A 27,598-nucleotide genomic window follows, 5' to 3' on the forward strand; every position below is an offset into this window, starting at 1 on the left:
ATTATAATCTGGAATCACATTGTGAATATCTTTTCTTTAATCTTTAATAATGCACTTTTTACCGTTAGAAGTGAAGATAATGAAACTCAGACAACCCTTTCTCGTTGTAATTGTATGTTATAGATGTGTTTTATATACATATATATATATATATATATATATATATATATATATATATATATATATATATATAATATATATATATATATATATATATATATATATATATATATATATATATTTATATAACAACAATTTTATATGCATTCTATCAAAAAGAGTGCTCAATGATCTTATTAGAACATAGTAATAAGATAGAAAATAGATAGTAGTATTTGATATACATGTTTACTCATATACATATATATCGAATGTATAAATATTTAAGAATGCTAAAGATATATACAGTGCTACTGTTAATATATCTATATCAATAGCAAATTAACAGTTTTAAAAACAAACAAGAAAACATCAAATAGAAATACTTTTTTCGTAATTCGTTTAAGTGGTTGTTCCAAGGAAGTTAAGATATTATGGGGTTAATTTATTTCAAATGGAGTTAATGTATGTTAAAATAAATTAACACCCCGGGTAATTTTTTACGCTACGAGAGTTAATTTATTATAAGGGTAATTTATTTCATGACACCGAAATGAAATAAAATCATTTATCTGCTGTAATACTCAAAATGGCGAATATTAGCGTTTATAATGGCATTTTTTTAAACTTCAACGTCAAATTAAAGCACTTTCCGTTGGTTTTCAGGTCTATATTTTTCTACGATTCTTAATCAGAAAAAAACTCTCAATCATAATTAATTATAAAAAACATGTGAGGAAAAACTGCAGTAGCAAAATAACTTGTAAACAGCTATTGACATATGTCAAGAAAAATATTATTTATGTTTATAAATAATTTTTAAATATTAACACTTTTAAATAAAATACAATAAAAAAAGCACATTTTGCCGGGCGACTTGCCATTTTTATTTTTAAAAAACCTTCTTATAATCTGCCTCAATATCAAATAGAAATTAAAGAGAGGCGTCATTTTAACGTTGAATAATCAGGTAGATGATGAATAAAAAACTTATTCCAACGTTTGAAGTTTTGTGTAAATTGATGACCGGGATATAACATAATAAGTGGTGCTTTGATTTTTAAAACTCTTTTTAACGCAAACTACTTTTTTAACATGTTTTCTGCTTAAACTGAAGCCCTACGTCAATTTACGTACACTCCCCGCATGTTTTACCTATTTAGTCAGTCAACTAAATTGGTAGAACATGCAGGGTCATCAATTTACTCAAAGTTTCAAACGTCAGAATAAGTTTTTGATTCGAATAATTAACTTTAGTTTATCAATTATAAATTAACGTGGAAGTGACGCGGAAAATTCCGACGTTAAACTTTCTACATCACTAAGATGTTGAAACGGCGTCATATTGTTCAACATTACTTTATCAACGGTAAATCAACGTGGAAACGACCAATAAGATTCGCTCAGAATCAAGTTGACACAACGGAAGTGAATGTAACTGCTGCCACCACATGCCACAACGTTGTGAAAACAAATTTATTTAAATCCGCTGAAACTGTCAGAGGTTTAATCACATTGCAAAAAACTGCGCAGCAGTTTAGAAGTGGTTAAAAGATTGTTCTTAAGCTACTGTAATACATTTTTACGATAATTGTGAAAAACTGAGAGTACTTGAAAACGTTATTTTTTTTTTTTACAAGAACAAAAGTTTCATATCATGATGACAAAGCTTCCTTAAAAATAGAAAACAAGGAGTATCTAATGAATTCAACGTGTACAAAGTTAGAAACAATAAGCTGTGGAGTTCCTCAAGGCTCTATTCTTGTACCCTTACTATTTCAAATTTACATAAATGATATCTACCAATCCTCAAACATGCTTAATTTTGTTCTTTTTGCTGATGACACTAATCTTTTTTATACCCATTCCAATATATAAACAACTTTCTTTACAGTAAATCGTGAGCTGGAAAACCATAATGACCGGTTTAAATCAAACAAACTCTTTGAATATCAGTAAAACTAAATACATTTTATTTCATCACCAATCTAAATCCAATGACTTGTCTCAGCAATTTCCTTAGCTAATAATAAATAAAAATATAGTAAACAGAGTTTCATCCCCTAAAATCTTAGGAATAATATTTGATGAACATCTTATTTGGAAAAATCATATTACGCTAATTGAAAACAAAATTTCTAAAACTATAAGGATTATTGCATAAAACAAAACACCTACTAAGTAAAAAATGTTTAATAGAATCATACAACTCTTTTATTCCTAACTCTGATAGGTACATAAGCTATTGAAATATTGCTTGAGAAAGTACTTGCCCTTTAGGATTAAAAAAATACATATTAAAAAATAACAAGCCAGTATAATTATATGTAATGTGAATAAATACGCCCACTCCAAGCCATTACTCCGGGAAATTAAAGCTCTTGATGTCTATGAGTTCAACTTGTTCAAAAACTTGTTATTTATGTTTAAATATCAAAATAATATGCTTCCAAAATCTGTTAATAACCGATTACTAAAAATTATTCATAAATACTTAACGAGGTGCTCTATCCATAACTTTAATTTACCTAAGTCAACTCTTAAAACATCTGATTACTCAATTTCATATAGAGGACCTCGTCTGTGGAACATAGTTCTTGATGAAAATATGAAAAGTATAACTTTAATAAATTGTTTTAAAAATACAATTAAACAGTCTTTACTTGAATTAACCGACTTAAACACATTTTTGGATTTTTAAGTGAAAAAAAAAAAAAAAAAGTGTTGTGATATTTCTTACTTTATCCATTTATTAAATTTTTGCAATTTTATCGTATTCTTGTTATAATTATGTACCAACTTGTTTTATATAACGAGAATTTGTAAACTTATATAATGAGAAATTTGTAGAAACTAGATTACGCTTACTATAGGGGCTTGATGACAAGTCTTTTTTTCGCTCTACTAGGCTTCTACTTGCTCCAATCGTTATTAATTTTTATTTAGATTTTATTGATGAAAATTGTAAAACCAGAACATTGTAAAACGCTTATAAATGACGAATAAAAATAATATATATATATATATATATTTATATATATATATATATATATATATATATATATATATATATATATATATATATATATATATATATATATATGTAAAAAAATGATTTTTTTGTGTAATAAAGAACTAAATATTTTTCCACAAGTTGAAAGAAAAGAATTTCTATTGGTCACTGGTGTTTGTATACAAACACCAGCAACCAATAGAAAATCTCTATAGTTTTAAAATCTCTAATAGTGATGATAATAAATCTCAGTAGTTATGAAGCAACTATAGTTGCTTCATAACTATTGAAAAATCCCAAGTCCCAAAATAAAAAGAGTCCTGTCAAAGTAGTAATTGCATTACCAACCACGCATGACATGGCATTGTTACTACATTGTTATTTTACAGTTGTTGATTTCAACACCAAATTTATTGTTATTAGAAAATAGTTAGCGAAAAAAGAACTGTTGATAAGATCAACAAACATCAAAAGCCATTTTTTTGTTCTTCACAATTTTTAATTGCTTCAGTTTTAAGAGAACTATAATTGAAAAATATTTTAGAAAACAAAGGATGTTTACAGTTAGCAATTGCTTCAGCTTTAAAAGCTGAAAAAATATTTTAGAAAATAATATATGACTACAGTTTGTAATTGCTTCAGTTTTAAAAGCTGAAAAAATATTTTAGAAAATAGTATATGACTACAGTTTGTAATTGCTTCAGTTTTAAGAGAACTGTTGTTAAAAATATTTTAGAAAACAAAGGATGTTTACAGTTAGCAATTGCTTCAGCTTTAAAAGCTGAAAAAATATTTTAGAAAATAGTATATGACTACAGTTTGTAATTGCTTCAGTTTTAAGAGAACTGTTATTAAAAATATTTTAGAAAACAAAAGAAGTTTACAGTTAGCATTTGCCTCAGCTTTAAAAGCTGAAAAAATATTTTAGAATACAAAGAATGTTTACAGAGAAAATAAGCATAACAAAACTTGACTAAATTTACTGTTACGTTAACTTGATACAGGAGGTTTAAATTAATTATCGTTAACCTAATAATTGATTCTTTTTTAAATATAGTTTAAAAATTATTTAATTTTTATCTAAAAAATAACAATATTAAAAACATGATAATTTAAATTTGTTATACGGTTCTGTTTAAATTTAAAAAACTATTTCAACTTTTTTTTTGGTTTCTCCTTCACTATATATTTATTTGCAAACGTTTGAACATATAAGTTTGGATTTTTTTCCACATTTATTTCATATGTTGAATAAAAATAAAGACAACGAAATTTCAGTTTTGAATTTTTAATGAATTATATTTTGATCTATTTTATATTTTCGAAACGCAATCAAAGAAAAAGAAGAAGACGAAGGTTTTATTTATTTTCATTTATGTATTTCGGGTCTTTGTCACAATTCAGTGGGGTGAATTTTTGATTGGAGGACCTTTTATTTTTTCAATTTTTTTAAGGAACTAGTCAAGAATTCACCCTCCTTCCCTTATTTTATTTGTTGAGTCGCTTCTGGTTACAGTTTATATTATTTTACTAACAGGAGCAAGAAGAAGTAGCAAGTATTATCACAAAGCTTCTTCAAATAGAAAAAGATAATTGTTTACAATTTTTACTTTTAAATAAAGTGTAAAATTAAAAACGTTTGCAAAATGATCACTTAATAAATTAATTTGTTTATAAACTAAAAGGCTTCGAATCATTTAGAAAAAGAAAAAAATAAATGAATTTAAACAACAACAATATATATTAAATATAATTATAAAAAAAAATATAGGCACATTGATCGAAAAAATTTTTTTGTTTATGTAGTGGTATTTTGGCACACACACACACAAAAACACATACACTTACACACGCACGCACAAGATAAGCATCAACACTAATATCACAAGGTTAGACAGCTGAAACCAAATTTGTTTCACAAAGAGCAGGTAGATCTGGTCTTTTATAGTTTTTGGTACTTATATAATTTTTTGATTTGTTATCAAACCTGAGTTAAGATAGTACTCTGTACACTATTTACAAATCCAAGCAATTGCAAAATTAATAAACTCTTACCCCTAACAAAGGGCTTCATATGAAGAAGAGAGATAGAGCCTCATATGTCGACAATGCTATAAGAATAAAAAGGGATGCAATTTACAGATGTTGATAAAGACAGCCTTTCTGAGATCTTCTACAGAGTTCAGGAAACCTGACTACCAGGAGGCCTCAAAACCATTAAACTAAGTTTTAGTACTATACCAACATTACGAGATAATAGTATGAGTTGCCGAGTAATAAAAACAGAGACACAAGTAAAACCCATGCATTGAGTCACAGACAACCCAGCATTCAAAATCCTAAATTAGAAAAATGAATGAAGAAAATGGGGTGCAAAACTGGTCCACAAAGAGAATCTGCTTACCTATTTTTCAGACTTTTAGACCATTGCAAGATTTGCCCATCCCAGTGGGCATGCGTTGTACTTAAGGACGTCTGGACGTCGAGGAGACGCCATACGAACGATTTCCGGATGACGAATGCCCACTGGGATCTAACTACGCTGATAATGGCAAGATTATTGAGTTAATGATGTCCATCAATTTTTCTTTGGTTATGAAAAACTGCCAGCAGACATTGACAGCGCTGTAAAGTAGTCGAACAGGTGCCTTGTCAATATCAACTTGAAAAAGTGCGAAGTAATACAAGTTGGTTGATGAAAAAACTAATTTACAAAACCATGGTTGATATTTTAGATAAAAGACGCAATCTAGTTTCAACATACATTTCATCACGTTTCAGCGTGACTTGGGAGTATAAATGCTCAACAAACTCAAAGTACAAGTAAAAGCATCAGGTTGGGTTGGCAATCAAATGCTTGATTGTCTCAAGAAGTCATTACAGTTTCGAATCTTTTCAGCATTGGAAAGAAATATACCAGCTGTATATTAAACCCTATCTAGATTTTTTTCTTTTGTAAATTGCTCTACTCAAACGTTTCCAACATCACACAGTATTGTTAATTAAATATTTAAGTTACGATCAAAAACTAAATAAAAACTCAGTCTAACTACTCTCAAAAAACGTTATAGTCTTATAATGGAATATAAAATTTCTTATAATTTACAATTAAAATTGGAATTTTCTTTATGATTCCCATTCATTTGGTTGAAAGATCAAAAACTGGTAAAAATTAATGCTTGCAAAATTGAAAACAACTTTATGGAGGATATTTACCTTAATAGTTTGAAAGTCTTTATTTTTCGCTTGCGGAAAACTTTAGGCTTTCAGAAGCAAGTATACTCAAAAGGTGTTTGATCAATTTTCCCATCTATATGCATTTTAATTCGAATTTTTTAAACAAAGCGAACTTGCGTGAAAGTTCCGGTTTGACTCTAGTAGCAGTGACTTAGCAGGCGTCCCACAGATATTGCCTTTCTCAATCTGTAACTTAAATAGCCAACTTTAAAACTCGCTTACTAGAAAATCCAAATCATTTACCTTCTCTTCTTAACTTTTGTCTTGTTTTTGATCCTATCAGTGCTCAGTTTCTCCACATACACACTCATTCTACTTCATCATCAGAATCCCCTATCATTGTACCTCTTACAACTACCTTAAAGTAACTACCTTAAAACGACTACCTTAAAGCAACTACCTTAAAGCAACTACCTTAAAGCAACTACCTTAAAGCAACTACCTTAAAGCAACTACCTTAAAGCAACTACCTTAACGCAACTACCTTAAAGCAACTACCTTGAAGCAACTGCCTTGAAGCTTACTGAAAAACTTTTCGTGTTTTTCTTTGTAGTGACCCTTGGGTAGAAACTTTTTGTCTTTCTGCTAACGAATGTGCTTCTTGAGAAATATTTTTGATTCAGGCTGGCATATAATATTTTATTACCTCTCAACAATAGCAAGTCAAGTCTCAATCTTTTCCATAGTTTTCCTCATATTTGTGCTGTTGCAGTTTCTAATCTTAATAATTACATCCATATCTATTGCCAAAACAATCCTTCAGAAGACAAATGTCTGTTTGCTACTGCTAGAAAACATTTTAAAAAGGTTTTATCTAATGCCAAAGCCTGGTATTTTCAGGTAACAAAATCTTGTATTACATCTTAAAAGTTAGGCTCCTGAGGGATCTGGAGAATCTTAAACAGTGTCTATTACAAGTGCAAATCTGTTATTCCATCTCTTTTAAATGATTCAAATTTTCTTACCTCACCTAAAGACAAAGCTTAGTTGTTTGCTAAACACTTTTCATCAATCTTATCTTTGGATTCCACTAATCACATCCAAGCTAATTTTACCAACAAACAGGTTGATCCATTGCTTGACATTCTTAACACTCCAGCTTCTGTATTTAAATTGATTTCCTGCTTAGAATCCTCTACATCTTGTGGGCCGGACAACATACCTGTGATAGTCTTGCAGAAGTGTACTCTAGAGCTGTCATCTATACTTTCAAAAGTATTTAACAAGTGCTTATCAGAGTTTTGTTTTCTAGCCTGCTGGAAAGCGGCATCTGTTATGCCTATTTTCAGAAATTCTGGAGAGCGATTTGCATGGCCGCCGAGAGGAAGGGTGGCGCGAAAGAGAAGTTTGTTCCGGGCAGCAGATATTTCAGGGGCATAAAAAGTACATAAAAAAGGTTCTTTATCTATAATATAGAGAAATTTTGATAAATAAGGGCGCCACTCAGGGTAGCTATCCCGGGTGGCGTGACGACCTTGGCGATCTGACTCTTCTTTTTACCGTCCTATTAGTCTTCTTATTGCCATAAGTAAGGTTTTTGAATCTTTTATTAACAAACACTTAATCGCACTACTTGAGTCTAAAAACTTACTTTCTGATCATCAGTATAGATTTTGATCTTTGCGTTCTACAGCCGATTCGCTAACAATAATAACTGATAGTTTTTATCGTGTGTGTGCGTGTGTCTGTGTGTGTACTTAATTATTTATGCATGAATTTGTTAATACATAATTGGAATTTTCAATAGAATTAACTTTTTATTTATATATTCTAAAAACTAAAAGTGCTTGTATTTACAGATAAATTTATTGGGAATGTTAACAATCTGTCTACATTTACAGTTTTGAAAAAAGATTCTGATTTGTGCTTAAGTCTGTTCATAGCTGGTGTGATTTTTTATGCTAATACTGCCATATAAAAATGTTAATTTTTTCTTAATTTAAAAACAAAATTTAAAAAAGCATGAAAATGGGTTAACTAATTCACTCAAAAAATTATTTAAAAGGATTTGTTACAAAAAGTTACTTAGAGTTTCCAACATTCATTGATAAATGTACTTTATAGTGTTTTAATTTGAATAATACAACAATTGTTTTTTTTAATAAATCTCTTCCTATTTTTCAATATATAACATTAATAAATAATGAACTATTTTTAATCTTTAAATTAGACAAAGAGAATTTATGTTACGAATTTCTAATGATTAAATAACAAAACAGTTTATGTAAGAAATTGGCAATAGCTGATTCTATTGTATTAATTTGTTTTATTAAAAGAAAAGATTAAAAAAAAAAGGAAAAGATGGAATCAATGCAAGGTAAAATTTTTCATTACTTTTTATTCGTGGTTTTAACCATTTTTTAAAAATCTGCTATAAATTACGTCACGCTGAAGGGAGGGGGTGGGAGTATGAAATTTTGTAACAACTCATGCGGAGTGCGTGTTGCTGCAAAAGAGTTACGATGTTATGACGAGAGGAAAGAGAGGGGATCAAAAACGGTCAAAAATTGTGTGACGTAACTTACTGACAACCCCTTTTACGGTTTGTATGGTTTTTTAATACTCTTGTCACACAGTTAGTAACGAGGCAGAGTGTAATACACAAACAATTTAATGGACATATTATAAACAAAAATAACAAAATAATATTGATAAAAAAAAAATTATTATAAATAAGTTACATGCATTATTGATAAATAAATTATTTTTTTATATACTTTATTAAACACCTTCTATATATTATACAAGGAATCTATTTATAATAAAGTTGCATTTTGGAAATGAAAAAAGAAGGTTGTCTGAAAATATATTTTTCAGAATCTTTTTTGATGATTGTTTATATTTCCTTTGAGTTCCAGGATTCAATTGCGTAGTTTAAAATTACAACAACATGTAAAATCTATGAATTGTTTTTATTTGTTGGTGTTTGAATGATATTGTGCAGTTTGTCGTATCCTCTTATCCAATGAGAGCGAACTCGGTTTACTCAACATTTAGATAATGCAATTTGCTATTGTGTACGCATTACAAAATTTTTTCCAGTTTAAAGTAGGCAGAGAAGTATGTTATCGTTGACATACACTGCAACAATTACGTAGTTGCCGTACATTTGTTTATCTACAATAATTTTTTTTCTATTAATTTAAATAGAGTTTTAGACAACAAAGTAGATCTAAGTGTGACTTTTTCAGTAAATTTTAAGTAAATTTTTATTGCATATATTAGGCAAGTGACACAAAAGAATAGATCTATATTTTGCAAACGAGACAACATAATAGATTTATATTATGCAATTGAGACAACATAATAGATTTATATTATGCAATTGAGGCAACAGAATTGATTTATATTATGCAAGTGAGACAACAGAATGTCTGGCTTTTTGCGTTAGATGATATAAATTTTGTTTGCAAGTACAATCCAGAAAGTTTTATTGTATAATAACAGTATTAGCAATATGATGTTATAATTTTTTTATCATTATTTAGTTTCTTAAACGGAACGCCACAATTAGATTTATCAAACAGTAGGAACAAATTATTTTTAGTAAATACGAGTTGAAAAAGATGCGTATTTTTTAATTTTAAACAGATTATTGCAATTATTTTACTAAGTTCACCTCCCCAAGACTTTAGAAGGGGCCACCCCAGTCAAGAAGGTCATTTTTCTTTCTGTTTATTTATTTATTTATCTCTCTTAACTCTAATCTCTGAAACACGGAGTTTAGAGTTAAGAGATATTTTCAAATAATTAAATCATTTTTAAACAATACCGCTGCGCATAAATTTATTTATTTACCGCGGAAGAGCATTTGAAGGATTCATTCCCTTTTTCTTACCGATGTTATTAAATTTGCCCAGATGTGGCATTGAACCACGGATCTCTAGTTTCTGATGTAAGTGCACCAACCACTGCGCCACGCCTGCTCAAATCAGGGTAAACAAGAATGCCGCTCAAATCAGGTTGAAAACAATAAAAGAATGGAGTAAATTTGAACCTCTGGCATAATTAAACAGAATACCTAATTAAAATTAACTGTTTTATTAGCAAGAATGCAGTTATTTTGGTACCGTACTTAAATAACTACTATCAATGACTTTTAATATTATTTAGCAAAGGGCAATATGTAAATATCAATTTTGGAGTCAAACTGTGGTTTATAAATTTGAGAGATTTTAGACTTAGATTTTGATTTTTATAGGCTAATATTACCACATTAACTTTATTAAAGGTTGAATTTCGGAACTTTTAAAAAACTAAAAAGTATGCAATGATTATTTTAATCACGTTTGATAACGTTGCTAAAATATATTTGTCCAATAAAAATTGAATTTCAGAAACGCAAAATAACTTTTTTTACGGCTCAAGAGTCTTTAAGGTTTCAAATAATTTTTTCATGAACAAGTTTTGACTAACGGCATCAAACGCACATTTTCAAATAATTATACTGATTTCGCCTTATCATAATTAAAAAAAAAAATTTTTTGGAAATAAAGTAAAATCTTCAGATTTTTTACTATTGTTTGCGAGTATAACTACAGTAAAGTAGCTTACGATGTTTTTGTTCTTTCTTTAGTTGTTTGGAAATTTCTTGATCAAAATGACATTTTTAAAAATCCTTTTTTACAGTTTTCTAATCAGCTAATCACCCAGCTTGCACATATACTTTGGTAAAACGTTAGGGAAATGTTGCGAGTTACGTTGGTACAACACCTGTCGCCAACGTTGCTTTTAAGTATACGTGATCCGATATTTGCTAATCGCCGATATCAAGTATAGATAGTAAAATTTTTTTCCTTGGCCTACAAGCAGAAACAATTCGCTTTTTTTCTTAAGTAGTAATCGACTATCAAAAGTCATAATAAAATATTTTTCATTGATGCAAAGGTCACACTTTTTTGTTGGTTATAAGATTGGCGTCTTTTAATTATGTTCCATTTAATTATATGCATGTTACCTGCGTCTTTATGTCTCCAGATTTCGTTGGAAAGTTCTTTATCATTCCTTTACCCGGTTGCATTAAATGATTTAAGGTAGTTCGCAAACCTGAGCTTGAATGCGTTTTCACTAATGCCGATGAAAGATTTTTCCATAAGGCTGGCGTTAGGTGATGCTTAAGTGGCTTTGTATACAACATTTTTGATAGACATTGGCTATTTAACGGGAATGTGGTTTTTTTAATGCAGTTGCGATTTATATCATTAGCGGTGAGTTTGTTGGGCAAAATTTGTTGATGGTGTTAATTAATAATTGATCGAATATTTGGCGTGCAGCTGTAACTAATGTTTACTTATTCAGCCGACTAAGATATATTTACGGGATATTTTATCAGATTTTAAAACCAACCTAAGAAATATTTCGCATTTAAATCAGTTGAATTGTTCACAAAATTAAATAAATTCGTTCAAAAACATTTTAAAAAATTCGTTAATTTCGACATTGTTAGCCTTTACCCTTCTATTAATGAAAAGCTACTTATCGACTCCATAAACTTTGCATAACAATATTTTTTGCATTGATAATGATCATAAATCTTTAATTCTCCACGTGTTTAAGTCTTTATTATTTACCAATGACCAAGTTTGGACGAAAAATTTTGATGTTACCACAGGTGCATTTGATGGAGCCGAGATGTGCGAGTTTGTTAGTATTTTTCTTCTCTTCCAGATTTCTCAATTTTATAAAAAGACCTGATTTCGGATTATATAGAAACTATGGCATAGCCGCGTTTAAAAACGCAAGCGGTCCAAAAATGGAAAAAATTAAGATGCATTTTACTCAAATATTTAAACAAAACAACCTTTCTATTCGATCTAATATGAAAATTGTTAATTACCTTGATGCTACATTTAATCTTAATAACTAAACTTTTCAACCTTACCATAAACCTGATAGTATGTTAAATTATATCCATGCTAGTTCCAATCATCCAACAAGCATTTTAAAACAATTACCAAACTCAATTGAAAATAGATTATCTTCCAACTCTTCGAGCGAAAAAATTTTTCAATGGACTGCTCCTATTCATAAATATTATTCAAATCTTTATCCTATATCATTCAAATATATATCCTTCTAATACTAATAAACGAAAAAGAAAGATTATATGGTCTAGTCCCCCTTTCAGTAAAAATGTGGTAACAAAAATTGGACACCTTTTCTTAGACTTAATTGACTTGCATTTTCTATTACATCATAAGCTCCACAAAATTTTCAACAGAAACACAATAAAAATTAGTTACAGCTGCATGCCAAATATTCGATCAATTATTAATTCTCACAATCAACAAATTTTTAGCAAACAAACTCACCGCTAATGATATAAATTGCAACTGCATTAAGAAAACCACATTCCCGTTAAATAGCTTATGTCTATCAAAAATGTTGAATACAAAGCCACTTAAGCATCACCTGACGCCAGCCTTATGGAAAAATCTTTCATCGGTATTAGTGAAAACGCAATCAAGCTCAGGTTTGCGAACCGCCTCAAATCGTTTAATGCAACCAGGTATAGGAATGATAAAGAACTTTCCAACGAAATCTGGAGACATAAAGACGCAGGTAACATGCCTATAATTAAATGGAACATTATTAAAAGACGTCAATCTTATAATCAAGAAAAAAGTGTAACCTTTGCATCAATGAAAAATATTTTATAATGACTTTTGATAGTCGATTACTACTTAACAAAAAAAGTGAATTGGTTTTTGCTTGTAGGCAAAGAAAAAAAATTTTACTATCTTTGATATCGGCGATTAGCAAATATCGGATTACGTATACTTAACATCAGATGCTGTTGCAACGCTTGACTTGTACTTTTTATAAGAGTTTTTATTTTATATTTCAATAATATGGCTGATGATTGCCAAATGGCATGAATGCTTAAGTTTCATAATTAAGTTGTATTTTTTCATTTAAATTATTTTAATATAATTTGATCTACTTTTTTAAAAAAAGATTCTGATCACTCTTTTATTTATCATCTCATTTATCAATATAATATTACTCATTTATCAATATCATTTATCAATTATCAATATAATATCACTCATTTATCAAAGAATATCACTTATTTATCAATATATAAATCAGTATATATATATATATATATATATATATATATATATATATATATATATATATATATATATATATATATATATATATATATATATATGTATATATATATATTAGGGTGGTTCAAAAATAGGTCATGTCAAAAATTTGAAAAGAGCCCTTGCTCATGATCTGCCTTGACCCCAGAATAGTACATAAAATTTTTTACAAAAATTTTTTTGATCGTTGGAAAGGTTCCCACAGAGGGCAAAAGGGTTAATTTTTGTCCCGTTTTAATGAAAACTTTACCCCGCTTGTGGGACCCTTAAACTTCAACCATTAAAAAAAAAAAAACTATCCAATAACATGGTAATGAGTTATACAACTTATGTTTAAGGGGCTCTTTTCAAAAATAAACATTCAAAGAATTTCATTTTTTCAGCAAAAAGCGGGTTTTTAGTGGGTATTTTCAAAATATCTTACATTTCAATTTTTTTGTATAATTTAATATTTAAAAACATAACTTTTTTTGGTGAACAATTTTTGTTTTGAATAAAGAATAAAAAAGATTTTAAATAAAATAAAAAATAAATATTTCATTTTCAAAATTAAAATATAATCTTATTATTTCATCTAACATACTTATATGTAAATATTTAATTTTAGACTAACATAAAATATTAATAATTTATATGATGCCACCCAAAAAGAAAATTGAAAGAGTTGATGATACTTTTTTAGTGGGAAAAAGAAATTGTACTATTCCTAACAACAAATTTGCAACTACACAAGAAATTCTTCAATACTACAACTTTCTGAGAAAATCTAAACCTGAAGTTAAACTGAGTTTTATTGTAGGATGTCCAAACAAAAGTGGATTATTCTCACCAAACTGTCCTACCCGTCAGTTACATTTCTGCATAATATCTAAACTTGTAGTTCCATGGACACGTGGTGGATTTGAAGTAATTACAACTCAGAAGCTAAGGTAATGATAGATCAAACTGTATAACCTTATCAAAACACTAAAATATATTTTTAAGTTTTTATAAGCATTTAATAATAATAATTTCATTTTATAGGATCAAGGTCACAAAAATGGTGCAAGACTGGATGAAGCTGAAAAGCCTAAGCAAGAGAAACAACGCTGCTGAAGTTAAAAAAAGAAAGAACTTTAAAGAAAATATGAAAAAGGTTTTCTGGATTGGAGAAAACCCACTAAATATGTTTGAAAAAATAAGAAAAGATAGGTTGAGAAACCAAAATGACAAAGAGGAAGACATAGCTTTTCTTAACCTCCAATTAGAGGAAAGGAAAGGAAAGTTAGGGGGATTGAATAAGAGATTTCAATATTCATTAAAAAGAAAGTATAAATCTAAATGTAGTCATAATAAATTAAACAATGTATCAGATACTGATTCTGAAAATTCATTAAGTTCTTTTAATACCATTAAAAGCAATTCAAGTGATAGTGAATTTGAAATTGAGTCTTATATTGATCATACAAATTCTGTCAACCTACCAAAGAATATCTTGCACCGTACTGCTCACACAGCAGTTGGAAAGGGTTTAACTCCACATCAACATACAGCAATTCTTACAGTATTATTGTCAATTCTGGAGGATGCATGTCTGAGTTTGTATGCTCTAAAATCTTCATCATACAGAGCAGCAGAGATCGCTGTGCTCATGGATGCAAATGTAATTAGAGACCATATAAAAAGCATTTCTAAATCTTCAAATTCTCTGATAACAATTCATTTTGATGGAAAAATTGTGAAAGAACTTACTGAAGGAAAACAGTTTTCATAAGATAGGTTAGCTGCTAGGATTAAAGGACAAACCGAGTTACTTGGAATTCCAGTAATCGACTCAGGTTCTGGAGAACACCAAAAAGAAGCTATAGAAGAACTTATTTCTAACTTTGGATTAGAGGATAAAGTTCAGTGTCTTTGCTTTGATACCACTAGCGCCAACACAGGTAAAGCAAAAGGAGCTTGTAGCAGAATCATTGTGCACTTACAGCGCCCTATGTTAATAACTGCATGTCGACACCATATTTTTGATATTATCCAAGTAGTCATACTTCAGGACCAGAAAATAAATTATTTAAACTTCTGAAGAATCATTGGAATGATCTAGATACTGAAAATCAAGATTTAAAAAGATTAGCAACTCCTGTTGATTCCTGGATTAATGAGCAATGGCTGAGTGCTATTCAATTTTGCAGATATATAATTAGCACTAAAGTTTTTAAGAAGGTGAGTAATAATAGCTTTATAAATTAATTTAAAATCTAATTATCTCTTCTTATTTCCAAAAAATAGTATAGTAAAGTAGTACTTCACATATAATTTTCCAGTTGTACAAGTTTGTAGTAAGTAATTTAAGTTATTATAACCTAGGAAAAAAAATTTGTTTAGGATGGAAAGTTTCGTTAAGATTATCAAGAATTGGCTGAACTTACATTGATGGTACTGTCACACACTGACAGGTTTATATTTCACAATCCTGGAGCTGTTCATCATGCCAGATTCATGGGTAAAAGTTTATTTTACCTAAAACTGTTTCTACTTATGGAAAAAATCCCTGAAATCAATGAAGAGAGCAAGGATGAAATCACTGAAATGACAAAGTTTCTTTCCATTTTTTACACTGAATGGTTTCTTAGAGCGGAGCTAAGTTTAACTGCTCCAACGCAGGTACACGGTTTGAATAATTGTTTTAAAATAAAGATATAATTTTGAATAAATACAAAAAGTAGGTATATTATTTTTAAATTAAACATTGAAAAATCTAACCCTTAACTATTAGGATATGAAAGCATACTGGCAGATGAAAAGGTTTGAGGAATTTAATAAAGCTGGAGGTCAAGCTGTTTCTGAATCCAATATGCGACATACTTGGTACCTTGACCCATTTTTAGTCATTATAGCAATTGCAGATCAGAAATGTAAAGAACGTAGCAACATGGCTAAGAGACAAATTGGTCTAAAACGACCTTCTATAGTGGAGTATTCCATAGAAAGACAGGTGTTGGATAAAGACATTCTGAAGAACTTAAACTTTTCACAGGATGAGCCTCCCAGTTTAGTTCCACTAGTTACAGAGAAGTCCTGGCTTGTATTTGACATGCTTGGTCATGGAAAAGCTGAGGTTCAATGGATGAAGCTTCCTGCAGAGTATTGGATTTTAAATAATTTCTATCAAGAATTTGAAACAGTCATCATGAATCTTGATGTTGTGAATGATTGTTCAGAAAGAACAGTCAAATTAGTTCAACAACTTGTTAATAAAGCACATTCAGAAGAGAAAAGGCAAGATACGTTTCTTTTTACTCATGTGTACAAGCGAAACCGAAATGGTAGAAAAAAGTTGGATCATGCCAAAGCTGCACTCAAAAGTATTATTTAATATCTACTTTTTGTTCCATTTTATTTTTGAAACACTTGTAAATGTTTGGTTTTTGTTTTGTATTGGTAAAGTTTTTTTTTTATTGTATACAAACAAAACTTCTTTTTTTTAAAAAAACATTTTATGTTTTGATGATTTTCAATGTTTTATCATTCTTCTGAAAGTTACTTAAAAAAATATTTATGAAAAGAGCCCCTTAAACTTAAGTTGTATAAATCATTACCATGTTATTGGATATTTTTTTTTTTAAATTGGTTAATATTTAAGGGTCCCACAAGCGGGGTAAAGTTTTTCTTAAAACGGGGCAAAAATTGACCATTTTGCCCTTTATGGGGACCTTTCCGATGATCAAAAAAATTTTTGTAAAAAATTTTAAGTACTATTTTGGGGTCAAGGCAGATCATAAGCTAGGGCTCTTTTCAAATTTTTGACATGACCTTTTTTTGAACCACCCTAATATATATATATATATATATATATATATATATATATATATATATATATATATATATATATATATATTTATATATATATATATATATATATATATATATATATATATATATATATATATATATATATATATATATATATATATATATACATATACCCATTACACTAGTTCTTGCTTATCTTTTCATGGGAAATTTCAAAGATAAATGGCTCAAATCATATAACGGAGAAAAACCAGCTTTTTATAAACGGTATGTAGATGACATTTTTGCTGCATTCACTTCCAAAAATTACGCCGATTTATTCTTGGAGTACAGCAATTATAAACATAGTTCTATTAATTTTACAATGGAAAAAGAAATTCAATCAAAAATATCATTTTTTGACCTAACTATAAAAAAACAAACAGTTCTACAATTACCACTGTTTTTCATAAGCAAACTTTCTTGGGACTATACACAATATTTTTTAGTTTACTTCAATTTCATCCAAAGTAAGCCTGGTTAAACTTTTAATTGAAAGAGCTTATAAAATAAGCAATACTTGTCTCGATCTTAGTCATAATATTAACGACCTTTTGAATGTTCTTAAACGCAACTTGTACCCGTCTAGGTTGATTAAGACATTCCATAGCTCTTATATTAACAACACCAATGTCGACATTTCATCGCTTTCGGAAAACCTAAAAATTTATCAATATTTTAAACTTGCTTATATTGAAAAAATATGTGATTTAACCATACAAAGACTAAACGCAATCATTAAAAGATATTGTAAATCAGTCACCGTAAGATTGGTTTTTATTTCAATTAAAATTTCAAAAAAAAAAAATTTTCCCTTTTATTCATTCGTTGTCTCTAAATTTGAATGCGTAGGCTGTAAATCCTGTTATATTGGCCATTTAAAGACATGAATAATCGAGCACCAAAAAGGGATAAAAACTCATACATTTATAAACATATTTATTCAAATGAAAGCTGTTTTAATAGTTTTAATCATGCTAATTTTTCAATTTTGGATTTGGCTTCCAACATATTTATATTAAAACGAAAGAAAGCATGTACGTAGAGTGGGGAAAACCCACTATTAATACAAAAATGAACCATGTAAAAATGAATATTTCAATCAAGTTCCCTTAAACACTGCCGGTTCTTTTTTTTTTTTTCAAAACATTTGTTACATTTTTTAATTGCATTTCTATTGTACTTTTTATTATAAGGACTTTTTAGTTCAACTTAATTTTACTAATTTAGTTTAGGCATTTTAATATATTTTAACTGACGATGGCTATGATTAAGTCGAAACACGTATTTCATAAAATAAATGGTTTTAACAAAAAAATTGTCTTATTTATTAGAATATTTACACATTTTGTGTTGGCTCCTTTTAATACAAGATCAGCTCATCCGCTCTTTATTTAATAAAAGATAAGTTTTTTAGTATATGATCTTTGCTATAAATTTATTTTGTTATTGTTTAATTTTGTATTTAGAAACTATATATTGCCTTTTCTTATGCAAATGCTTTTGTTTATAAATAAACGTAAACTAAAAATCTTTTTATCAAAACGTAAGCTATAGATCTTTTTTACGAAACGTAAACCAAATTTTTTTATTTTCTTATCGTTTTGTGGTTCATTTTTGCTAAAGGTTTAAAATATATTCTCAATATTTGTTTTCTTTGTTTTCTCTAGCTCTTTATTAATTACAAATAAACAAAATACATTTATTTTATCACATTATTGTGACTGCTTAAGCAATACATGACAACTATTAAAAAGTAGCTTCTGTCAGTGTTGCTTGCTATGTGCAGTACAATAGCATCATCTTAAAACTTGGGTGCAATTAATAATCTTTGTGAAGATTTTACTTTTAAGGCGATGGATTTTTGCTTTGTGATCTACACAGCATTAAAATTGATTTGTTAGAATATGTTCAGTTTTATTGTTACTAAATGTTATGTAATTACTATAGTTTCATTCACTATTGTTATATCTGTTACTATTGGTTTGATAATATTAATGAAAGAATAAAGAAGAAATATCTTAAAAAACTTCTTTTCTAATCAAATTAATTTCTAATAAAAAAATTAGGTGTTTAAACGACATTTCTTGTAGTACTTAAATTTATATTATGTTATAAAACATCAAAAACAGCATCGTACTAACTAATTTTTCTTTTTTTATTGTGATATTTCGGTCTAATTTGTATAGACCATCATCACACGCAAAATCATCAGAATTTATCATCAAACGTAAAATTTTACGTCTGATGATGGTCTATACAAATTGGACCAAAGTATCACAAAAAAATAAAAGTTAGTTGGTACGATGCTGTTTATGATGTTTTATAGTTTATTAATCAAAAAATTAAAAATGGGAAAAAAAACTTCTGCTAATAGATATTACATTTAAGTATCATTATGAAGACATAACTGTCAAGAATCAGTTAAAATTTAAAAAAAGAGAAACCCCCTTGACTGGAATGGCTTCAAATATATAATAAGTTCAAATATATAATAAGTTCAAATATATAATAAGTTTTTTTTAATTTAATGTTTTGAAATAAATAAATTGTTTCTGATGCAAAAAAAATTTTAACATGTTTTTGGATTTTAGCGCAATTGTAGTTCCAGAAAACTACTTAATTATAAAAAAAATCACCATTTACTTTGGATTTCTATATATAAGAATGATTTAATATAAATCTTAGTGCCAAGAAAAATTCAAATCTTTTAGGACTTTCATTAGCTATTCATTTAACAATACTACATAGTAAATTGAGGCAATAATTTTTAAAACAATTATTTTCGATATTTACAAAAAAAAGCTTTACAAAGGTATGTGAAATTTTTTTGAACATTTTGTAAAAACAGTTTATGCTATTATTTTTAATTTTTAATTCTGCTTTTTGTCTGTTTGTTAAGATTGCAATGCTATCAAAAAATTAGAAGATTACAAACTCTTAACAAGAGTAGATGAACATCTAAGAAAGATTGGAAGCTCATTATTAAACAAAATATTATCCAGAGGTTTCTATAAATGGCATCCAAATGTTATAAAAAACATAGCATTAAGCGGTAGCTGGTTTGAGGGAGGTGTTGTTGCCCGCTTTTTTAAAAAGAATTCTGAGTTTGATGATGAGTTAAATAGAGAACTTGAGATCGATATAGAATTTACTGCAATTAAAATAAATTGCGACTTAAAACATTATGTTAAAGACATCCCTGATAAACACGGTTTTGTCAAGGTACGTGCTGATTTAGATATGTTAGTGGCTTCGAATATTGGATGGGATGTTTCTATACAAAAGGTCCAAGAGTATTTACCAAAAATTTGCACAAATGGATATCTTCAGCCTTTCAAAATGAAAACATTAGCACTTGAAAAAGCTAAGTTAGACTTAACTGAACAAAGGTTTGGCGAACTTTTCTTCGCAATTGTATATAATGCAAAAATTTCTGAAATTTCTACAAAAAAAAACGAAGTAGTTACAAATGCTTCGTTTGCAGCAGATTTTTATGTTCAGGTTAAAAATCAAAATGTTCTTTTCGTTTCATACGATTTTGTAGTTTTAATTGAAATTGGTTGGTGGCCTGATGTAGCTCTCGAATGGAAAAACCGAGCAAGAAAGTGGCCCACCCAAAGCATCATTGACGATCTTACAAACTCATGTTTTATCATAGCTAAATCAACTGCTTCAGAAAAGTTTGACGCGGAGTCATATACTTGGCGATATTCTTTTTCAAATATTGAACGTGTGCTAATCAGTATGCGTAGTCCGCAGCAAAATTTAATTTATCTCATCTTTAAAGCAATGTTTTATAAATGGATTAAACCAATTAGTTCTACTCATGCTTTTTCTTTTGTTGCAAAAAATATTATGTTAAAAGCTTGCGAAGATTATCCTCCGGAACATAATATGTGGAGTGAAACTTATCAATCCACTAAAGAAGCGATATTATACTTGTTTCTCCAGACTTACACAGCATTCGAAAATGGAAAACTCGAATACTACTTTATTAACAAAATCAATGTTATTGAATCTGTTGATTCGGTAATTAAAGAAAAAATAAAAGTGCAAACTATGTGTATAATAAAATATTTTGAAATGCATTTCTTTTTAAATGTAAGTCAAGTTAATATTGTTGTAGAGGATATGGTTAAAAACATGAAGGCATTTGATAAAATTTTAAACGAGACAAATAATGGTGATTATTCAGATTTTTTAAATTTAGAATTTCTTATTAAAAATTTTGATTTTTTATTTGATAAATCTTTTTTGAGTTTGTATAAAGATTTAATTAAAATGCACCGTCGATAAAAAGTTTAACGGGGTAGTTGATAGCAAAGTTAAAACAGCAACAACTGAGGTTCAAAAAGAAATTCACAATATACAAAATATTCACAATAAGATTGCAAGTGCCGGTTCTTTAATTGGATCAGAAACTATATCTACTACTTTATCTACAATTGCTCCTAATGTACTTAATGAAATACAACTAATAAAAAAAGATGAAATGAAAAAAGCTGAAGAACTTTTTTCTGTGCTTTTTTGATAATATATATGGTTTTTTTGTTATTTGTATTTGTGTAGCATAAAAAATTTATTGGCATATTTGTTTCCGAAGATGCTTTAGTTATTGGTATAACTGAATACAATTTTTCATAGTCTGAATAATAAAAACTTTCTTTAAAATTTTTATTACCCAGTTAAAAATTTCAAAAAATTACCCATAAAAAGTACTATTAATAAAGTAATTAGAACAATTAATTATCTCATTGTTAATAGTTTATAATCAATTGCTTTTAATCTTAATTGTAGTCAAATATTTTTTATTTCAAAAGAAGCATAATAATTGAGTTTTTTTAACATATTTGTGAAGGGGTCTGTCAATAAATTGTGTCACGTAATTTTGGATCGTTTTTGACTCCTATTCCCTCTTCTACCCAACATTGTAACTCTTTCGTAACAAGTCTCGAAAGAGTTGTTACAAAACCACTAACCCCACTCTGCCCCTAGAACGTAACTTAATTTATGAACAACGCCTAAATTAGGTGCGCATATATATACAACCTTAAAACTCAATATACAAACATTATAACTCGAGGTACAACTCGTTATGCAAACCTTCTTAATATACAACTCGATTTACAACTCGATATACAAATCGATATACTTACTTTCTTGACCAACATCTTTCATAAAAACACATGACCGTTCATATAGTATAGCAAATCATCTTCTAAAATATATACTTTTATGCAAAGAAACGTTTTTTTTTGATTTTATCTTCTACTCATCTTTTTAATATATAGTTTAACATACAGTTCTTTTCAATTTTATATCTTATAAATCATTGATATATATACATATACACCATAAACATATGTTGTTGTGTAAACATATACAACGAGTAATTTCTTGTAAATATGAAACTAATTTGTATTTATGAAACATTGTATACAAATAGTTTTCAAAAATATAATAAAGCAATGAGACCAAAGATCTTTTCCAAACTTTCGCCGTTTTTCATTAAAGATGCTATAATGTATACTAAAAAAAAAAAAACTGAAAAGTTTTTATGCAGTATACATGAACAAAAACGTTTCAGTTTTGATTTATGTATACTGAAACATATTTAATTTTTATTTAACACTCTTGTATACATTGTAAAAAAAACTTTTTTAGTTTGAGTAAAAATTTGGGTAAAAGTAGAAAAACATAAAAAGGGTGTTCCAGATGACCCAATAACTTAAAAAAACTATTTGCACCAATTGAACCAGGTAATTTCGAAAAGGGCCCAAGTCCATTTACTAAAACTTTTCAAAATCAACAAAAATATGACTTTTATTAAAATAATGTCTAGGCTGCTAAAGAAATTAAACATAGAAGTAGATAAATAAAGAACGTATATAACTTATGTACTTTTTTTTATATATAAAAAAAACATAAATTATACAGAAATTTTTAATTCAAACTTATAAACTAACTGCTAAAAGTTTTGGACTTATATCGTTTTGAAATGACAGGTTCAATTGCTGTAGCGTTTATGTTGCATGGTTCATTGATGTAGAATGATAAGAAGCATGCATTATTACAATATGGGTTGCATTTTGTTGTTTTCTTTGTGTGCGTAATTGACAAAGAAAAATTCAAATGAGATTAAGTGCAGTTTAAGTAAAATACTGTTTTGATATAAATATATAGTGGTTCAAAACATGTGATACTATATTCATATAATGGCATCATATTTGTTCAATAAATGATGGCTTTTTCATGAAGGATAGACTTTAGACAAAAAAGCAGACATAACTTAGAGAATGTCAGTTTTGGAAAAGAAAAAAAAACACTAAAAAAACGACATGATTTAAGGGAATGTCAGTTTTAGATGCAAAAAATAAAATCAAAGAACAAACATTACTTAGGGAATATCAGTTTTTTTCAAAAAAAAGACTACTAAAAAAACAGACATGACTTAGGGAATGTCAGTTTTAGAAAGAAAAAAAACGTTAAAAATTAGAGATTTAGTGTATGTTAATTAAAGACTGAAAAAACCATGCTTATGATAGGAAGAAGACTTATACGACCGTAGGTAGACAAGTCAAATAAATTCCTAACCAGAATTTTCGGCAATAGGGATAACAGATGCTGCTTTCCAGCTGGCTGGAAAACAAGACTCTAATAAGCACTTGTTAATAGTTTTGAAAGTATACACAACAGCTCTGAAGAACGCCTCTGCAAGACTATAACAGGTATGTTGTCCGAACCACAAGCTGTAGAAGAGTCTAAGCAGGAAATTACATCAGATACAGCACCTGGAGTGATACGATTATTAAGCAATGGATTAACCTGTTTGTCGGCTAAATCAGGAAGAGCGCAACTAGGGGAATAGAGATATTGATAAAATGTTCTTAGCAAACAATTCAGCTTTGTCTTTAGGTGAGGTGACCAAGCCAGAACCATATAAGAGAGTTTGATTAACAGATTTACCCTTATTATTGATACTGTTAAACATTCTCAAAATGTCACGAGAGCCTCATTTTTGAGATGAAATACGAGCCTTCATGACCTGAGAAGAGAGGGCTTTTTTGTTAGAAAAAAACCTTTTAGCAATGAATTCTAGCAAAAGTAAATAGACGTCTATTTTTTTGAGAATTGTTGAGCTGATAGATATGGGCTTAAAGGTTTCCATTGGAAAATGCGGCAGCACAATGTAAGCAAAACCATGGAGAAGAGTGAGGCTTGAATTGGAATTGTTGAGAGGAAATAAAAGATTCCATGCCAGTCTGAATCCAAGAACTTATATAAGAAACACATTTGTAAGCAGAAAGCCTATAGATTTTTACCCAAGGGCCATCACGAAGAAAATCACGAAAAGAGTCCCAGTCAGCTTTAAGGTAGTTGTAAGATATACAATGATAGGGTGATTCAGATGATGAAGAAAAACACGATAATAGTTTTAGAGAGATCAAACCGTAATAAGTAGCACCTAAGTGTAAATGTGCAGAAACTAAGCACTGACTAGGATCAGAAACAAGACATAAGTCGAAAAGAGACAATAAATGGTTCGGGTTGACTGGAAAATGAGTTAAAAAGTTGACTATTTGAGTTAAAGAATGAGAAAGGCAAAATTTGTGGGCCTTAATGCCTGCAGAGTCACTGACACTAGAGCCAAGCCATTCAAAGTGATGAGCATTATAGTCGCCAGCAATAATGATATTGGCTGATGGATAAAGAGAGAGGGTATGGTCAATTAGATTAGAAATGAGATCAAAAATACTGCAGCTTTGAAATGAAGGAAAGCAATATGGAACAAAGAGAACGATGATAGAATGAAGTGGTGCTAAACAAAAGCGCATAAAAGAATTACTGGTGGATTCAAATATTTTGCCGACAAATGAGTTTGCCGACAAATAAGTGAATTCTGACGAATATAAGATGCCTAGGCCAAGCATGTGGCTATTGGAATCTTTTCGAATTATAGGAAGATAACCAGCAACACTAAGATCACAGGATGAGAAAGCCGAACTCAAATTAGTCTCACAAAGAGCAAGTAGGTCTGGTGAACTTTGCAAGAGCATATCAGAAAAAAAGTTAATTTGAAGAACACAAATATTAGTGAATGAAAGGTTTAGAGATCTTGGTAATGACGATGGTATTTTTTTTTTAATATAGATCGTGTTACTTTAGTCATTTTTAAATTTGTTAAAGAACCTGACTCAAAGAATAGATAGTGCTCAGTACACTACTTTATAGTCCAATAAAATGCCTCATTACTATAAATAAATCCTGAGCCAAAACAAAGGGCTCCAAATGTACGAAAATTCACACCAAAAGTACGAAAAGGGACACCATTTATGCGCAACATTGCACAGTTAATACTTTGATGTTATACAACTGTTGAAGGAATCTCTGAGAGCTACCACAGAGTCCAAAAAACTTCTCAACCAGCCAACCTCAAAACCATAAAACTGAGTTTTGTAGCTGTACCCTCATTAGGAGATGATAGAACAAGTTGCCTAAAAACAGATACACAAGCAAAACCCATTCATTGAGTCAAGAAGATCCAGCATTTAACACCCTAAACTGGAAACAATGCATTATAAATACATCTACGCCAGTCTAAAAGATGACGAAGGGGTGAAGGGCTACTCACCAGAGAAAATCTGCTTACCCCTTAAGTCTTTTCCTTGGAGGCCTTCTACAAGATAGTAGCTGGTTGCATTTAACATCTGCTTAAGATTTTGATTTAGGGATACCCTTAGTATTAGTCCAAGATGAGGACTAAATAACACCCTTAGTAATCTAACGGTTTAACGGCGTTTTTGCTTTAACAAATTTTAAAACTTTTGGAAATGCTTTGTTATAATATTCATGATTCTCTGATATGTATATATTGTAGGTTTCATTAGAGTTTTGATTCAGAAATAAGCCATCCGAGTTAACACATGGTAAAAGGTTATGAAAATACTTAACTGAAGAGTTAGTTAGTTAGTTAGTTAGTAGGAAACGCTGTAACTGGCAGAGCCAGTGAGTGTGTTATCAGGCACACTTTGACAGCCGAATTGATCGATTGCTGCTCATCCAGCAATCAATTGCTGCTTTAAAGCTGTTGACTGAAGGCGATTTAATTTCTTCTGGCAGAGAGTTCCATACATTCGCTACTCGATTAAAAAAGAAGTTTTCTCTGTGCTTATGTTTTGTCATTTCCTTGAAATATTTAAAGCAGTAACCTCTCGTATGATTATTAACTATTGAAAAACGATTGCATTTTTCTAATATGTCAATATTATTCATAATTTTATACATTTGTATTAGATCTCCTCTTTGTTTCCTTTCCACTAGAGTAGTTAGGTTTAATTTTTCAAGTCTTTTTGTATAGGAAAGATTTCTGATTGATGATACTAGTTTAGTAGCTTTGTGCTGGATTTTTTCGATATAGTCACAATCAGATTTATAATATGGAGACCATACCGGAATTGCAAACTCTAGTAATGGGCGAATAAAAGTAACATAAAGCAAACGAAGTAAGTTATAATCGAAACAGGCAAATGACTTTTTGATACGACCAAGCATTTGATTTGCTTTGTTAGAAGCATTCATCACTTGATTTTTCCATTTTAAATTTGCATTAAAAAGCACTCCAAGATCTCTTTCTGTATCTGACTCTTTCAGTTGAATACTGTTTAAATTATATAAATATTTTTTGTTATTATAACCATAATGCATAACTACACATTTTGGTATGTTAAATAAAAAAAGCCAAGTTTGAGACCATTTGTAGACAATATCTAGATCATTTTGAAGATTAGTAGCGCATTGTTCTGAAGATAACTGAGAAAGCACTTTTGTATCATCGGCATATAGTTTGGTTACATTATGCAATTTTTTTGGGAGATCATTAATGTATAAAGCAAATAAAAGTGCTGCAATTACAGACTCTTGCGGTACACCACTAAAAATATTAACCCAGTCAGAAATGATTTCACCTTGAACAACTCTTTGTCTTCTGTTTTCTAAAAAGGCTTTGATCCATTTAAGTATAAGACCATCAAAGCCGTATGCTTTTAGTTTGGCTAACAGTCTTTTGTGTGGAACGGTGTCAAAGGCTTTAGCAAAATCTAACAAAATTACATCAACTGGAATACCAACATCTAAGCTTGATGAAATGTAGTCTATGCTTTCTAAAAGGTTGGTGGTACATGATTTGTTTCTAACGAAACCATGTTGCGCTTTTGCTAGTAGATTATTTTTATACAGGTACTCTTCCATTTTAGCTCTAATTATACTTTCCATATTTTATAGTTTATTATTCCATAGTTGT

The 27,598-nt window shown here is 29.2% G+C and overlaps 1 protein-coding gene across 1 annotated transcript; it reads left to right on the forward strand.

Moving 5' to 3' along the window:
* Positions 1 to 8,513: 8,513 nt before the first annotated feature.
* On the forward strand, positions 8,514 to 21,900 carry LOC124815902 (uncharacterized). The gene is made up of 2 exons (XM_065815107.1): positions 8,514 to 8,666; positions 20,198 to 21,900. The coding sequence occupies exons 1-2, from the start codon at positions 8,651 to 8,653 to the stop codon at positions 21,592 to 21,594; spliced, it is 1,413 nt and encodes a 470-aa protein (XP_065671179.1). The 5' UTR covers positions 8,514 to 8,650; the 3' UTR covers positions 21,595 to 21,900.
* Positions 21,901 to 27,598: the final 5,698 nt, after the last annotated feature.

The sequence above is a fragment of the Hydra vulgaris genome, chromosome 13, assembly GCF_038396675.1.
Source record: "Hydra vulgaris chromosome 13, alternate assembly HydraT2T_AEP".
Classification (NCBI taxonomy): domain Eukaryota; kingdom Metazoa; phylum Cnidaria; class Hydrozoa; order Anthoathecata; family Hydridae; genus Hydra; species Hydra vulgaris.